Source organism: Epinephelus fuscoguttatus, linkage group LG3 (assembly GCF_011397635.1).
Source record: "Epinephelus fuscoguttatus linkage group LG3, E.fuscoguttatus.final_Chr_v1".
Lineage (NCBI taxonomy): Eukaryota > Metazoa > Chordata > Actinopteri > Perciformes > Serranidae > Epinephelus > Epinephelus fuscoguttatus.
In genome coordinates this window covers 4,916,950-4,933,013 of record NC_064754.1, presented here as the reverse complement: position 1 = coordinate 4,933,013, position 16,064 = coordinate 4,916,950, and the positions used below count along the sequence as shown (strand labels likewise).

Sequence of the window (16,064 nt, the reverse complement as noted above, 5' to 3'; positions counted from 1 at the left end):
CCTCCAAACTGGGGCATGTTGAGTGATATCTACTGTATCTCATACACTGACTATGGTTATGTGCCAAATATAACCCCACTTCAAAAAATCTGAGCTATCCCTTTTGAGTGTGTTTACAGTGGTCAATCAACCAATCAGTTAATTTTATTTATAAAGCCCAATATCACAAATTACAATTTGCCTCAGAGGGTTTTACAGCATATGACATCCCTCTGTTCTTTGGACCCTCACAGCAGATAAGGAAAAACTTCCCAAAGATAACCCTGTAACAAACTTTCCCTTCTAACTTAATTAAATATCATGGAATACTAAAATTGCACATTGAGGAAAGTCTAAAAAAAAAACAGCAACGCGAAACCAAAACAGACAGAACCAGATGTTATCAAAGGGAATGTTTCAGGAATAACTTCAGTGAATTATTACACTGGTGTCACTTCAGCTGAAATACTGTCAGATGGTGTTATAACCTAGAAAATGAATAAAATAAAATTAGAAAATAAACTGTTGTGATGTCTGACATTTAGTCTATATTTAACCGCACCTGAGGAACATGGCTCTGTGTGTACTGCACATGACCCAGACAAGGGCTGGTTCAGATAATCAATAAATCAATATGTTCCCTAGTGACATGTTATTGATACACTGACACCAGGACTGAAAGGTGTTTTTTTCTCCTTTAGACCCTGGAAACAGTCCTGCTTCCTCACAGTTAAATCTTGAATGAACACCTCGCGCTTGTATGCTGTCAGGTTGCAGTTTACATTCTTGTCAGTCCAGACTCACATGTAGCCATGACGGTAAATGAATATAGATGTTGCTGCAGAGAAGCTACAGATTCTAAACCCAAGATTAGTTTCACAGATTCAGTATCCAGTCAAATGTTTCCCCTTCTGTGCCTGAGTTACGGCACTGTGTAATGGCCAGAGAAGTGTTTTTGCAGAACATTATGATGTCACAGTGAAGTTTTAGATGTAAAATGTCATCACTTAATCAGTTCATCCTGTCAGACATTTGGCTGAAAATTCGTTATAATCGGTTTTATCAGTTCTTGAGTTATGGGCAAGATGGGTTTTTGTGACCCTTGACCTTCAACCATCCAAATTGAATCAGTCAGTCCTCGAGTGTAAATGGACATTTGTGCCAAATTCAAATTCAGGAGAATGAGACGGATGTGATTTGTGCCAAATTTGAAGAAATTTCCTCAAGACATTTTTAAGATATTACGTTCTCAAGAATGAGACGGATGTGGGGTCACAGTGACCTTGACCTTTGACTACCAAATTCTTATCAGCTCACCCTTGAGTCCAGGTATCAGGTTTGTAAAAAATATTTGGGGAAATTCCCTCAAGGCATTGCTGGAATATCGCATTTATGAGAGTGAGCGACCAAGTCACAAGTTTTTTGTGACCCTTGATCCTCAACCCCCAAAATCTAATCAGTAAATCCTTGAATGTAAATGGACATTTGTGCCAAATTCTCATTCAGGAGAATGAAACAGATGTGATTTGTGCCAAATTTGAAGAAATTTCCTAATGCCATTCTTTAGATATTGGGTTCTCAAAAATAAGACGGATGTGGCGTCATAGTGACCTTGACCTTTGACCACCAAACTCTAATCAATTCATCCATGAGTCCAGGTAAAGGTATGTACAAAATTTAGGGAAATTTCCTTAAGGCATTCCTGGGATATCGCATTCATGAGAGCGGGTCAGTCAAGGAATCAGTTCATCTTTGAGGTAAGTGGACATTTGTGCCAAATTCTCATTCAGGAGATTGAGACACATGTGATTTGTGCCATATTTGAAGATATTTGCTCAAAATGTTTTCTAGATATTACGTTCTCAAGAAAGAGACGGATGCAGGGTCACAGTGACCTTTGACTACCAAAATCTAATCAGCTTAATCCTTGAATTCAGGTGGACATCTGTGCCAAATGTGAGAAAATACTCTCAAGGCGTTGCTGAGATACAACATTCATGATGATGAGATGGACGTGAGATCAAAGTGACATTTGACCACCAAACCTTTTATCGGGTCATTGTTGACTATTAGTGGGCGTTTCTGCAAAACTTGAGGAAATTCTGATGGGGCATTCCTGGATTATCCCCTTTACAAGACTGAGACGAACATGAGGTCACAGTGACCTTGACCTTTGACCACCAAAATCTAAACAGTTCATCTGTGAGTCCAGGTTGACATTTATGCCAATTTGGGGAAATTCCCTCAAGACGTTCTTAAGATGTTGCATTCATGAAAATGGAATCGATTGGTGGACAACCCAAAAACATAACACCTCCAACATGGCTGCAGCCAACATGGAGGTATAATAACATGGATTCTTTGCATTGCCAGAGCCAGACTTTAAGTTTTATTTTAGCATCACATATTTGTTTTACTAAGTATTATATCATTTAAATCCAGGATGCACCGAGAGTACGGACATGACAGAGAATGATCAGAAACCCGGATAAGAGAAAGTGTCTTGTTACTCTAGGAATATATTCAGGTTTATGAAACTAGGATATGACATTTACATGCACAAAACATAACTGAGATACTAAAGTGCATTAAATATATTCATAGTGTTTTCTCAGTATAGATACAGTGAGATATTTTTGGTCTTAATGGCTCATTTAAAGGACAGATGAATCTATATATAGCTGACATTGCCCACTGACTTGGCTTTGCTCTCTAAACCAGCAACCATGTAAAAAAAAAAAAAAAGTATACGTTTATGTATAAATATGTGCAATACAGTGTCATTTTTATTGCTAACCATCTGCAATTCTTTCTGTTTTGTCAGTACAAACTCTGCAAACAACCAGGAGCCAGTTTATTAGTGCGATATATCTCTGTTTGTTTTCCTACTTCTGCTTTAATGAACCCATTTCCCCTCGCAGATTGAATACATTTCCTCTTTTCTTCTAAGTCTGCCCAACATAAATTCTTTCGTAGAATATCACTGTTGCTGAATTAAGTGTCAATATTTTGTGCAGACGATGTCTGATGATGTTTTTTTTGCCAAATTGGATGTATTGTTTACATTTATCCAGTTTGGAGACAAACGCCTCGGTAATTCTGCGTATGATCAATCGTACAGCTGACAATCAGGCTGCCAGTGTGTATGTTTTAGTCCTTTGTGTGCAGCAGATCGTCAGTGTGAGAAGATGTGGAGGCTTTATTGGAATTGGGGGGTTGGGAAGGTGCCGCTGCTATGATTTTATCCTCCTTTAAAGACAGAGCAGGGGGGGAAGGGGTAAAGATGGTGGTGTAGAAAGGTTGAAGAGCGGGGGGAGGCCGGCTGGATGGGTTGCAGAGGTGGAGGTGGGGGTGGGGGTGGGAGGGATGGAGCGATGCAGCAGCTTTCACCGGAGAGAGAAGGGTGTGTGTTTCTGTGTGTTGGGGGAGGAGGGACTCTGTCAAAGCCGATGGGGGTATATATTATGTTTTATGGTTACGAGGGGACGCATAAATCACTGTTTCATTAAACGGCTTCAGTCTCAGAGCGCTGCCCCCCCCAACCCACCCTCCCAGCGGGACATCCCTCTTTCTCTTTCCTCTCCCTCCATCCTTCCTCACTTTGTCCTCCATCTTTCTCTGCTCTCACTGTCTCCAAACAGGCCTCCCATCCTCCTCCATCACTCCATCCACCTCTCCTCTTCCCTTTTTAGCCTCCTTTCCCACCCTCCGCTATCTCTCTCTTTCCTTCTGCCCACCATCCTCCCTTTTCTCTCTCTCTCTCCCTGAGCTGCCATCGCCTATTGACTCAGCCTGGACACTAGACAGCCATGACACAACAAGGTCAAAGGTCAGAGCAACAACAAGAAAACCAGAGCCAGTGTCAAGGTTGAAGAAGAAAGAAAAAAAAGAGGAAAAACAGTGAAGGAGAAACAGCTCTTTATTTAAATAAATAGGAAAAAGAAGCACTAACTGCTGTCTGCTTTCAGGTGAGACAACATGAACCGAAACACTATCTGATTTTTTTCTTCTTTTTTTTGTAAAATTCCCATCAATGATTTTTTTGGCGACTGAAAACAAAGATTCCTCTACAGTCTACAGATGATACAGTGACAACATCGTTTTCAACATATAAAAATACTATGACAAAATCAAATGCATTATAAGCTTATAATATATATTACAATCTGTTAGGCTGTTACTGTGTGTAGATGTATTGCAGTTATAATAATAATAATGATAATAATAGCTACATTAGTTTGAATCTGATTTATGAAACAACTCGTCGGCTTTTTATGGAAAATTTAACTCAGGCTAAAAAAACAAATAAAAACATGTTAAAACGTAACATTACGCACCTTTATTTTAGTTTCACATCCATATAAATAACATGTCATCATATATAAAAGCTACATTTTCTGAGTGGCATTTCTATGATGCGTTCACTGGCTCTTCTGACAAATCGGAAAGGAAGCGTTTGATCCGAACAAACACACTGCATCGTCGTATAATGAAGCTCATTATCAGGGACAGCGTCTTGTTGTTGGAAGCGTCTTTACAGTGACAAACACACACTCACACACACACAACACTGTGCTTCTATACTTGTGAGGACCCTGATTCACATAGTGCCCTCCTCAGACGCTAACCATCACAGCTACATGGCCAATCCCAAATCATTTCATCGGGGCTGTATTATTTGAAATTCATTTTTGTTTTTACACAATAATACTGATACCCTTCGACACCTTACATTGAGAAATATGAAATGTTAAAAAGCTATAAAGAAAAGCTATATGACAGCCTTCTGAACCCGCTGCTAAACACATCTTGGTCAGTACCATAACAATATTGAGGTTTTCAATACGCAGCCCTTCACGTTAACTCAAACTTAGTTCTAACGTCAGCAATAAAAACCAAATTTAAAGGGGCAGTTCACCTTCAAATCAAAAATACATATTCTCCCTCTTACCTGTAGTGCTATTTATCGGTCTAGATTGTTTTGGTGTGAGTTGCAGAGTGTTGGAGATATCGTCCGTAGAGATGTCTGCCTTCTCTCCAATATAATGGAACTAGATGGCACTCGGCTTGTGGTGCTCAAAGCACCAAAAAAATACATTTGAAAAACTCAACAGCAATGTCTCTTTCCAGAAATCATGACCCCATCACTCAAGATAATCCACAGACCTTGTTGTGAGCAGTTTCATGTAGGATTTTATTTTGTATCACTGCGCATAAGGAAGAGCGCAATCTCTGAACCCATTGGCTATCGTTTGACGACGATAAAGCCTCTGGGGGCAATATTTCAGGCTGAGCAAGCCAAAGCGTCGTCCTCTGTGCACAAATTATTTTGACTAATCCCTTTAAATACATATATGAATGCAGATACATTAAAAAAGCCAATATAAAGCTAACTCGTCAACAGACGATAGGCGATGGGTTCAGAGATGCATTTCAGCCAATGTGCTCCACCTCTGTTCAAATATGATTGATCAGACTTGTAGTCTACAAACAGAAACTAAAACACTATACATACCAAAATCTAGTCCTGTCACCTATGGATTCTGCATCTGTATGCAGAGGTGTGTTTAAAGAGATTAGCAAACGTACATCTGCTCATGGATGAAAGGCTCCAGCTTGTGAAAGTGCAAGATGTGAACATTAATGGCGTCCTCCTCGCTGAGCTGTAACGTTGGCCAGTTCAGTGGTGCTAGGTGAGCTGGCAGTTGATGCATGCTCCCTTCTGCGCTGTGATACAGGTTGGCTTGTGTAATTAGGTAGAAAGAAAATTAGATTTGGCACTTTGAGCACCACAAGCCAAGTGCCATCTAGTTCCATTATATTTGGGAGAAGACAGCTATAGTCATGGCCGATACAATCACATGAAAACAATCTAGATTTATAAATAGCACTACAGGCAAGAGAAACAATATGTATTTTGGATTTTGGGGTGAACTGTCCTTTAAACCCAGAAATTGACCATTGAGGAAGTGGAAGTGAGAAACAACCAAAATATTTTCTTATTCACAAGGTCTATAAGCACTGGTCCTCACAAGGATAGGAGTACAAAACATACACACACACACACACACACACACACTCCCAGCCCCCCACCAGTCTAAACTGGGAGAAAGGGCGTCTGGTGAGCAGCAATGGGAACCTATCATGACCCCTCTGCTGTCCCCTGTGAACCCTGTGACCTTTGACCTTCAGACTATGTATGCTGGCAGGGTGACCTTTTTATTTACATTGGGATTATGAGCTAAACTCAATAACCTGCATTTATTCTAGGATTTAAAGGTTTCTACTGTGAGCAAGACTTTCATAGTTTATTTTAATTTAAAATGGAAGCCACAGCCTTCATTTAATTGCCTAAATTTAATTTAAAATCTATTCTGTTGTCACGTTGTGCGGGACATAAAAGCTGTTATAAGTAATAAGTAAAGTCAAGAATGCATAATGCTGTCCTGACTAAAATGACTAGCTACAGTCTGTACTCATATTTCTGTACTTTAGCTTGTCGTTGATATAACCTACAGCTTCCAGTTGCTTTAAGGGGAAAAATTATTCCTACAGTGTCTTCTGTTTGGATGCATTGTAAGAGGAAGGACTCTTAAAGCTGTGTCTTAGACACACCCTTCAATCAGGACATTATTTTGTGTTTACGACACATTCTGTGTTTCAGAGTTTCTGCTCGTTAAATGTAATTTTGTGAGGATGATGCAGGGTACCCCCAGGGTTCTCCAAGTTAAATTTAAGACCTTTCAGGACCTTTTTAAGTTAAATTTAAAACTCTTTAAGACCTTTTTAATACCTCTGAGAAAAAAAATCAATGTCAGTTTCATGGCCATACTGGCAAAAGTATGACGGACATCATAGAAAAACCAGTATTGATTTTAAGCCCTAGAGCAGAATTGTTTTCTAAGTACCTAATTTCAATAAAACAATTTATTATAATACTCACAATCATATTAAACTGTTTGGTCTTTGTTGTTTTGTCATTAAACATAACAACAAAATGACAAAGTGGCTTCTCTGATTTGGTCAGTCGGTTGTTTCGTGATGAACGCAGCCAGACCAAATTTGGTGATGTATGCCGTCTTGTTGCTTCCACTTGCAGAACAAACCAAGATCTTAGAGTTGGTAAAAACTGTTTTGAATATTGCGCTGATGTTATCTTTTGAAGTATGTGAGCAACGGTCTGAAAGGCTTTTCAAGATCCAAGATTTTTCAAGACCTCTGTAAACGAAATTCAATATCTTAAAGCCCTCGTTTGAAAAAGTTAAATTTCATGCTTTTTAAATACCTTAAAGACCCTGTGGGTACCCTGTGATGACAGGCTCATGATTTCACCTTCCTGATTATTGTAAGATCAACACATAAAGTCGTTTCAATCACTTGCTTAAACCCTCTTCAGTGAAGCAGATAATCTGGAGCCTAAACAGCAGTCACGTCTGCAGCAACAATACTTTAAAATGTAGCTTTATTTCACCAGCAGTTCCCTCCTTCATCAAACCGACAGACCTCAGTGCTGCCACTCAGAAACATCTGCACATGAAATCTGACAGGTGAAGTATTTACATTGATTTTTAACATGTCAAATTTGACTGAGAGACCTTGTATTTCATAAACGAGTCCCTGGCTTAAATTAGTACCTTTATGTCTTGCGATAAGCTCACCGTCGCAGCTGTGAGGGAATGAAGAGCAGCACTTAACCAGCCACACATCAAAAACACATACGAGAAGGCATACGGAGGCTTTTCACACACGAGTATTAAAGATGAGCTGGAGTTAGGTAGTTAGCGCGCAGGCTCTGCTGCAGCAGGTGAAGAGGAGGAAGACGACGATGAGGTTGACTCGTTGATTTCATGTTTCGAGAGGGGAGGACTGTCTTATGTTACAAAACTGCGTCTGTGCGCGAAAACACACAAAACAAACACCAAAATGTCTGTTTATCAGTGATCCTTACAGTGTGTGTACAGCTTGGTGTGTGTGTGTGTGTTGTGTTTAGATGTGTGTGTGTATCTGCATGTGTGTATGTGCGCACCGTTACATCCACAGTACTACACACACTCCTTGCAGCCACACTCCACAGGCTTCTCCACGTCCTGTGTAAATGAGGTCCCGTCGTCGCATTCGAAAGTGAGCCGTCGACGTCGGACCCTTAGAGGAGCGCAGCAGGAGGTGGCGGTGGTGGCGCCCGGCTCGGTTCCCACCTGGCACCGCCCCCGACATTCCACCCAGGAGAAAGGCTTGGACGTCTGGCAGAGGACGGTCCCATGCTGCAGGCGGTGGTAATCTCTCACCGGCTCACCTCGACACGGGGACTCTGTAGACGGGGACACACAGGGAGGATTGACAGATGAGGAGTCAGCAGTTAAAGGGCCATTTCACCAAAATTACAAATAAAGGAATTTCCCACCAACCACTAGGGCTATACGACAAAACAATTTGAGAGAACTCAAGACCTCTGCACCTCCTCTTGGCTCTGTTTTCAGGCGTGAGAAAATCTAGCCTGTGACAGGAGACTTTGGCCAACCACAGGTCATTTCAGAGAGAGGGCATTTCTATTGGCTGTTCTAAGATTCAGATGCACATGCACTTTGGCAACAACTGCCAACACCAGTGGTTCCCAAAAAGTGGGTGGGTTATGGGTCCACTCTGATTGGATTGCAAGTTACTTACAAACACATCAAGTCTGAAAAAACACACTTTATTTTTAAGTACAGTGAATTTTCGGCACATTTTCAGCACAACATGGCCAAACGCAAGTGACTAAGGAGAAATCTGGAACCTGTGGCTGCACCAGTTGGGAACCACTGGCCTACACTGCAAAGCAAACCCAACAAGGAAGACTGACTCATCAAAAAGAGAGTTTGACAATAAACAAAAGAAAACACGTATATAATATCGGGAAAGACTTTCAGAGGTGGAGAAAATGTGGCTTATAATTTAGCCTTCCGTTAACAAGAACCAAAGGGTCACGGCTGCAGCTTCAAGTTCATATTTAGCTAGCAGCTAGCTAAAGCCTCGCATTACAGTGTGTCATCTCAACGGATTCTACCGGCTCACATGTTTGCAACGACACAGGACGATTATTCTCATAGAACTGCTGCTGTATAACTGTAACGGGATCACAGTCACGATTGGGATGATTGAAATGAATGACTGTTGCAACAAAGTGTTTTAAGTTCTAGCATTTTATTATTATTACTTTTTTGTCTGTTCCATAAAACTGCGTACCCTAGTTTTAATGCCGTGTTCATGAGTCGCCAGTGAAGCGTTGTTGAAGCGCTCATTAGCATAGTTACGTCGCCATGGGCTTGTGTGTTTCTGCTTCCTGCCACAAAGCAAGCAAACTGAATGTCACCTAAGGTTTGTAATTGGACATAAAGTATCTGTGCTTCTGAAAAAAGTCTAAGCCCCATTTGAGGGGCAAGCTCAACTTTTCCTTCTAACACTAATGTCGGGCGTCACTTTGTAGCTTCATGTCTCTGGCTTCCACTGAAAATGAACTGCAGTCTGTCAAAGTGTCGCCCGTAACATGAACGCAGCATAAGTTGCTGAAGAAAACAGGACAGCAACAAGTTGTCCCAGAGAGTGTCTTGGACAAAAAAAGAAAATATACAGTTCAAAACTAACTTACTGGAACTACTTTTTTCCCCAAAGGAAAGATTAGTTGATTATTCAGAATCAAATTGGGTGAACTAACCTTCATATTTTCAATGTCTTTTTTTTGTTTATTACAAGCTGTGATTTGCTACAGATTTTACAAATTATACTGTGTTATAGAGACAGCAGTAGAAAAACCATAGTTTTTGAGAGCCAAAAGTGGGTCGCAGGTCCATTTTGAATGGACCACAAGATACATTAAAAGATAAAGTAAATTTCCAGCACAGAGTTTTTGTTTTGAAGTCCTGTTTCATGAGTGAGTGATTTACGGGCAGCTACTTGACAGACACAGCAAACTTGACAGCAACTTGTTAATCAGAATCAGAATCAGAAATACTTTATGGATCCCTGAGGGGATATTGTGAAACAAGTACAAAGACAGCTTAAAGTTGGTCATCAGGAGCACCTACAACAGGCTGCATGCACGGTCAGCACATGTGCATTAAACTGTGTGGACCTTGAGCTAACGACTAAGGAGAAATCTGGACTCTGTGGCTGGACCAGTTGGGAACCACTGATCTAAAATATATACTGATGCATGGGTGTGAATACGTTCTCCAGGATGACACCAAAGCTGGGATCAGACCAATAATAGTCTGATCTGACACATGTGGAGCGTAGGGAATAAAGTGAGAACTGGGCATGATAACTGTTTAATCTGTGTAGCGTTTATTAGTGAAAGACAACTGCTTCTGCTTTTGGAGCACAGACAGTCCAGCATGTTTGACTTTTCTTTCACACATTGATCTCTTGTGTGATTCATGCAGGTTGTGAAAGACTGTTAGGTATGAGTGGTGGGGGTCTAACGTGTTTAAAGCTCCATGACACATAATCTGACACAGTGACCATCTCTACAAACATTTACATCAAATAAGCTGTTCGCACCCTGATCCCTTGTCCTTCCTCACCTATATCACAGCTCTCTCCGGTGTATCCCTGCTCACAGACGCAGCGCTCTCCGTCCTCTGTCATCTGACACTGGCCGTGCAAACACTGCAGACCCTGGCACAACCCCGCCAGCTCCTCCTGCAGGTTACACAACGCACCACGGTATCCTTCCACACAGTCACAGCGGTAAGTCTGTGTGTCCAGTGCCACACACGCACCCTTCACACACCTGGATTAATGAATGCAATGAAGAAGATGAGGAGAAAACACTTGACATGAAGGACAAATCAACAGAAACACAACATTAACAGGAATCTATGTATTTGTTACATTAACACTTTTGAATTCATGTCATGAGGAATGGCATTTGTTAAGTGGAGGTAAAGTGCATGATTTAAATGCCAAGAAAATCAACACTCACTTGCTTCCTTCACACGGGTTGACACCAGTTGCCGTGGTGACAACATCGGCTCCAGTAAGGCCTCCTGTTATTGGCTGGTCACAATGTTGTCCCATCCAACCGGGCTGGCAGTGACACTGGGGACCCTGAAAACACAACATGTTTACTACTTTATCTTCTTTATCCATTATCAGTGAAAAGAAAAATCTTAATAAATGTCTGAACCTGAAAAACTGTGTGCAAAAAAAATACATTAAACATCATTAACCTTCTCCTCCTCTGCCTCCTTTATTCTGTGTCCCTCAAAGTTTTCCTTTTGCAACAACGTTTTTAAGAGAATAGAGAGCTCTTTAAATACTGAAATGCCATGTTTGTTTGCTACGACATGCCAAATGAAATAAAATAACATTCAAGTGATCTTCACCTCAGGAAAATTCCTGATACATTATAAATTATGAAAAAGAGCTTGACTATTGAAACATTCAAGTTAAAGGGGCATCTTATCATCCATTTCATCTGGAGTATAGCATGACGTCACACACCCTCTCTCTGTGTTGATCTCCAGCCCATTGTTTACAAGCTGGTCCGGCTGCGTGTTCATGTACGTTCATGTGAATCGCCGCCTCCTCCCTCCTCTCGGAGCCCTTGGCCCTCCCTCCCTATAAAAGGCTACAGCCAGTGAGCAATGGCAGCACCTATTTTCAAAGCGAAATGGCGGAGAGCGGAACGAAACGTCCACCTGAAAATGACCAGGATCTGATATAACCTCTAAAGAAAACGGTAGTTGGCGAAGAAGTTGTCGGATAAAGAAAGGGACAGAACTCGGATTAACATTGGCCTTGCATTTCCAAGGTGGAGAGCACTGCGAGAGCTAAAGGGGCTACAATCTGACTCAGAGCTAGCTCTTCTTCTCCTGGACAGGTACAACATAAAGTCAAATGTCTGTTTTAATTAGTGTTACAGTAACGTTAGGCACATGTCGCTATGTCGATTCAATTAAATTTAATGTTACAATTGTAGCATGGGTTAACATCCGGAGCTTGAGTTATTAGCGGCTCGGTCCCAGCAATGGGTCAGGCGTTACAGTTGTGTTGGGTGAGTAGCCCGGCAGCCCAGCTAACATTTGCAATTAGCATTGTAAAATGTAGCCAGGCTAAAACATCGCTCACGGGGAAGAGTAGGAACGTTAGCGTTAGCTCCCGGTGTTAGCACTAGCCGGGATCCGGCGATGGCTCTAGCCGAGTCAGCTGCCACCGGCTACTGGAGTAACTTACAGCTATGGAGCGCTTCTACCAGCTCTTCTAGTCACTGAGCCTCGCCTCCATCTCAGCAAATATATTACATTTATTACAGGTACCATCATCATTGAAGTAGGCAGGGGAATAGCTGAACACAGCAGAGACTGAGAGTGAGTGAAAGACATCGCTAACTGCTAAACTAAGTTTAGACGAGGCGAGTGGGGGTGGAGAGCAGAGGTAGAGGGAGGTGTGGCTCATGACACACTTTGTTTTGGTCTACAGGCAGTGCACAACAGCAAACCTAGCTGTTAGATAAACAGGACATTAATAAAAGTGCAGATTTTGAAGTCGAGGTTGAGTTCAGGGACAATCTACACAAGAACAAAATTCTCAAATTCTTAAAATATATGTATTTTTTCTTATTAATTCACGATTAGTCTTTGATTTAACTTTTATGTTACTCTAGTGTTTGTAAGGCACATGCTGTTTTGTGTTGGCTGTGCGTCACCTACCTCTGCAGCGTTGGGCTGGCAGATCCCATGCAGACAGTAGAGCTTGCGGCAGGGCTGACAGCCCGGCACCACCCCTGGCTTCATGTGGCTGCGGGTGAAGTCCTGCAGCTCATGGTTGATGTAGAGGTTCCTGATGCAGCCGTGAAAACTGGACATGTTGAGGGTCTGGGAGGAGAGACCCAGAGAGGCGTCCATCACCTCCTCGGGCATACCTGGGGAGACAGGCGGTCAGATGTCAGCTTGAAAATTCCATAAACTGGTCCATGAATAGTTTTTGTGTGCTTTTGAGTGCTTGTCTGCTCTTACCTCCTACGTACAGAGGTGCATCCCCCGTCACCGGCTGGCTCCGGCCCTGACTGTCCAGAGTTGTCGGCTCTCCTCCGTCCACAGACAGGTTCACCATTCGATTAAAGGTCACCAGCTCCACCGTGTGAAATTGCCCATCATTCACTGTCTCAGTGCTGTATGTAGAGGGTGTACAACACACTTTCCATATCAGATTTACAATGTAGGAACGAAGAATGATAAAGAGAGAGCACATGTATACTGTGTCCTTTTCTGGGATTACATTTTATTGGTGAAATTGGATAAAATCATCGTCCGAATATTCGTCATTGAAGGGTCAATATTTACTTGGGTAAAGGCAGACTAAGGGCCTGTCCCATTTCTACCCCTTAAATATTCCACTTGGTATTGAGTGCCCTCGTTTGCGAGATAACCCTTGATGAGGGAAGTGAGAAATATTAGGGTAGAGATCTTTCCCTAAGAAATGAGACACCACTTCATGCAAACACCGACGTGCAGGCATACGTCACGCCTAGTAGCGGCGCAATGAAGATGCCGGCTTCAGCACTTGTGTTGTGGCATGTGCTATGTTTACTCCTCTCCATCTGATGAATCAACGGAGAAGAAATGCTGAAAACACGAGGCGCCTACAACGTCTTCTAGTTCTGATCGATTTTGTTCAGGTAAGTCGATTTGTTTAAATATTTTGACGCTGTGTTGAAACGAGTTGCTGATGAGTTTACGCTAGTCCAACCATCTCTTGTTTATGGCCTACATCCCGATCGTTCAGTAACAAATTATTTTCCAAAACTTGAAGTTGCTGACTTCGCAGGATGTTATGGGAAATTTCATCTTCCACTTTGTTGAAAGTGTGGGTCGGTGCTCCCTTGGAATCCAGGGCGGGTTTTAAGTGATGGAAACCACTTCCACTACCTCAATTCTGTTTTGGGACACCACTAGCGTAAACCTGAGCACAACCAAGTGTAAGTGGGTATTTCTAGGGAAGTGTGGGTATTGGGACAGGCCCTAAGGCCCAGGAAATGTAGGGAATGGGGGTTATTTTGTCTCGCTTCACCCTAACAAATCAGTGGCAATCAGTCAGAACCCGTTTAGCCAACACAGACACAGTGTGGTAGTAATTAGGAGCAGTTTAGGTTTTTCGGAACAACTGAAAAATACTTGTACAGCTGTGTCAATATTATCCACGCTGGATGCACTTTTTTGTTTATTTTTCTGTCACTACTTTTCATGGTGGTAGTTGGATATATCCCCTTTCCACCAAACATTTGCACCTAAATGCAGGTTTTTTTAATGCAAGAAAACCTGCGAAAAATACTCCTTTCTCATTGCCAGTAGATCATAGCTCTGCAGTAAATGACTGTGCCACATTTGATGTCATGAACACACTGAAATACAGGTTAGTAAACAGTAGAGAGCAGTACAGAGGCCAGGGAAAATGATTTGACTCTCTTTCAAACTCACTGCTGACTAATTTGGACAAATGTTCGAGCGCAGCTTGGAGGGAGAAGGAGTGAAAGTTACTGTATCCAGCTGGGTGTCATATTTCCATCACTGCCAACCCAAGCCGAACAGAGCTGTAGCTGATAAATACCCGTGACTGCTGCAGAGTCATTTGTCTCGGGAATACACATATGCCGACTGTAACCTTTCCATTAAATACAAAAGCCAGATATTAGTGGGTGTTTTTTTTTATCCAGCAAGCTATGCAGGAAGATGGCGTTGACATTTTAAATCCTGGCTATTAAGATCTGATGGTTGATTATTTCTCTAAATCAGTGTTAATGGGCACAACAACAGCAGCATCAAACCTTTATGAATCCCTGAACAGGCAGAAGTTCTGAACCAGGTCTGTTCTGGCCTGTGTCACATTCTAAATGGGCACTTTCTAAGCTAACCTGTTTGGTTCTGCTAAAATAAAGTCAGGTGTGTATGCCTGGTTAGTACAGTTTCTTTGGTCTGATGTGACAGCTGCTGATCAGCCCTGGTGTGGACCAAACAACCAAACAGAACCTATGTGAAGAGTCTCGGTTCGCTTCTGGTGCAGTTTGTTTGCGGTGTGAAAGCCAACAAACCAACCAAAGAACTTTCCCGATAGCAGACACGTGATTTGAGTATGATTTTGTCCAGGAAGCAATCTTATAATTGATCTACATATGACTATATATATATATATATATATATATATGTCCTATTTAAATCAGTTGGTAACCATGGTAACACATATGCACATCAATGCGGGTATCTTCCCAGATGAACAGGTCAAAAGCTGTTAATGAGTCCATGTACTATGTCAGTTCATTGAATCCATTAAAAAAGTGTGTGACAGCGATCCCACCGTAATAAACCTCGAATCATTACTTTCTCTACTTGTTAGCTCATCAGTCATTTCTTCTTTGTGATACTAAAGAATATAAATAAACATCAGAAGCGTTAAATTGCTGCATAAACTTCTGTCTGTCAACAGAATTCCATTTCCCTGCGCGGGTCCTGATGATACAGGATTAAAATTGCCAAAACTGTCCAATCATGGTGTTATCTGTTTGTCTTTATAACTTCATGTTTACTCCTCTTGGTTTGTTTACAAAAAGTCAGTGTGAACAGGAGCCGGACCAGATCTGAAATGCCACAAGATGTAATTTTATTTCCTACTTGATTTGGACTAAAGTGAAAAGAAAATGAAAGAACCTTAAAACGGCCTTTTATAACTATTCGGACTGATGAATTCCTCTTTTTCAAATCTCAAGTTCTCGGTTTTTCTCAGCTCTCTTCATTTTTTCTCTTTTCAAATGAGTTGCCATGCTCTCAATCTCCTCTCTGCAGGTGCTTATCACACAAATAGCCTCAGACTATGTGTGTGTGTATCAGGCTGACGGCTAGCCGCGCCTCCTCCTCCTTAACAGTGAACCATCCAAACATTTAAGCACTCGACACCTGATCAAGTGGACACTCAGTTTCGAGTGTTCTCTGGCTGCATCTGCAGTTTAACCAGAATACCCACACTGCCCGTGTCCACATTCCCAAACACTCCAGGACTCGCTCCGAGCAACAACACACATCACACACTAACATGCTCTGAGCGCTGTTGCTGGG

The 16,064-nt window shown here is 41.8% G+C and overlaps 1 protein-coding gene across 1 annotated transcript in view; it reads right to left on the bottom strand.

Moving 5' to 3' along the window:
- Positions 1–3,953: 3,953 nt before the first annotated feature.
- The window catches only part of slit1b (slit homolog 1b (Drosophila)), a 118,055-nt gene continuing 105,944 nt past the window's right edge, over positions 3,954–16,064 (bottom strand). The window contains exons 34-38 of the mRNA XM_049570777.1: positions 12,975–13,129; positions 12,669–12,880; positions 10,940–11,064; positions 10,539–10,747; positions 3,954–8,287 (exon numbers count right to left, since the gene is read on the bottom strand). Coding sequence (XP_049426734.1) covers positions 8,022–8,287; positions 10,539–10,747; positions 10,940–11,064; positions 12,669–12,880; positions 12,975–13,129 — 967 coding nt within the window. The 3' untranslated portion in view covers positions 3,954–8,021. The remainder of the gene's footprint in view (positions 8,288–10,538; positions 10,748–10,939; positions 11,065–12,668; positions 12,881–12,974; positions 13,130–16,064) is intronic.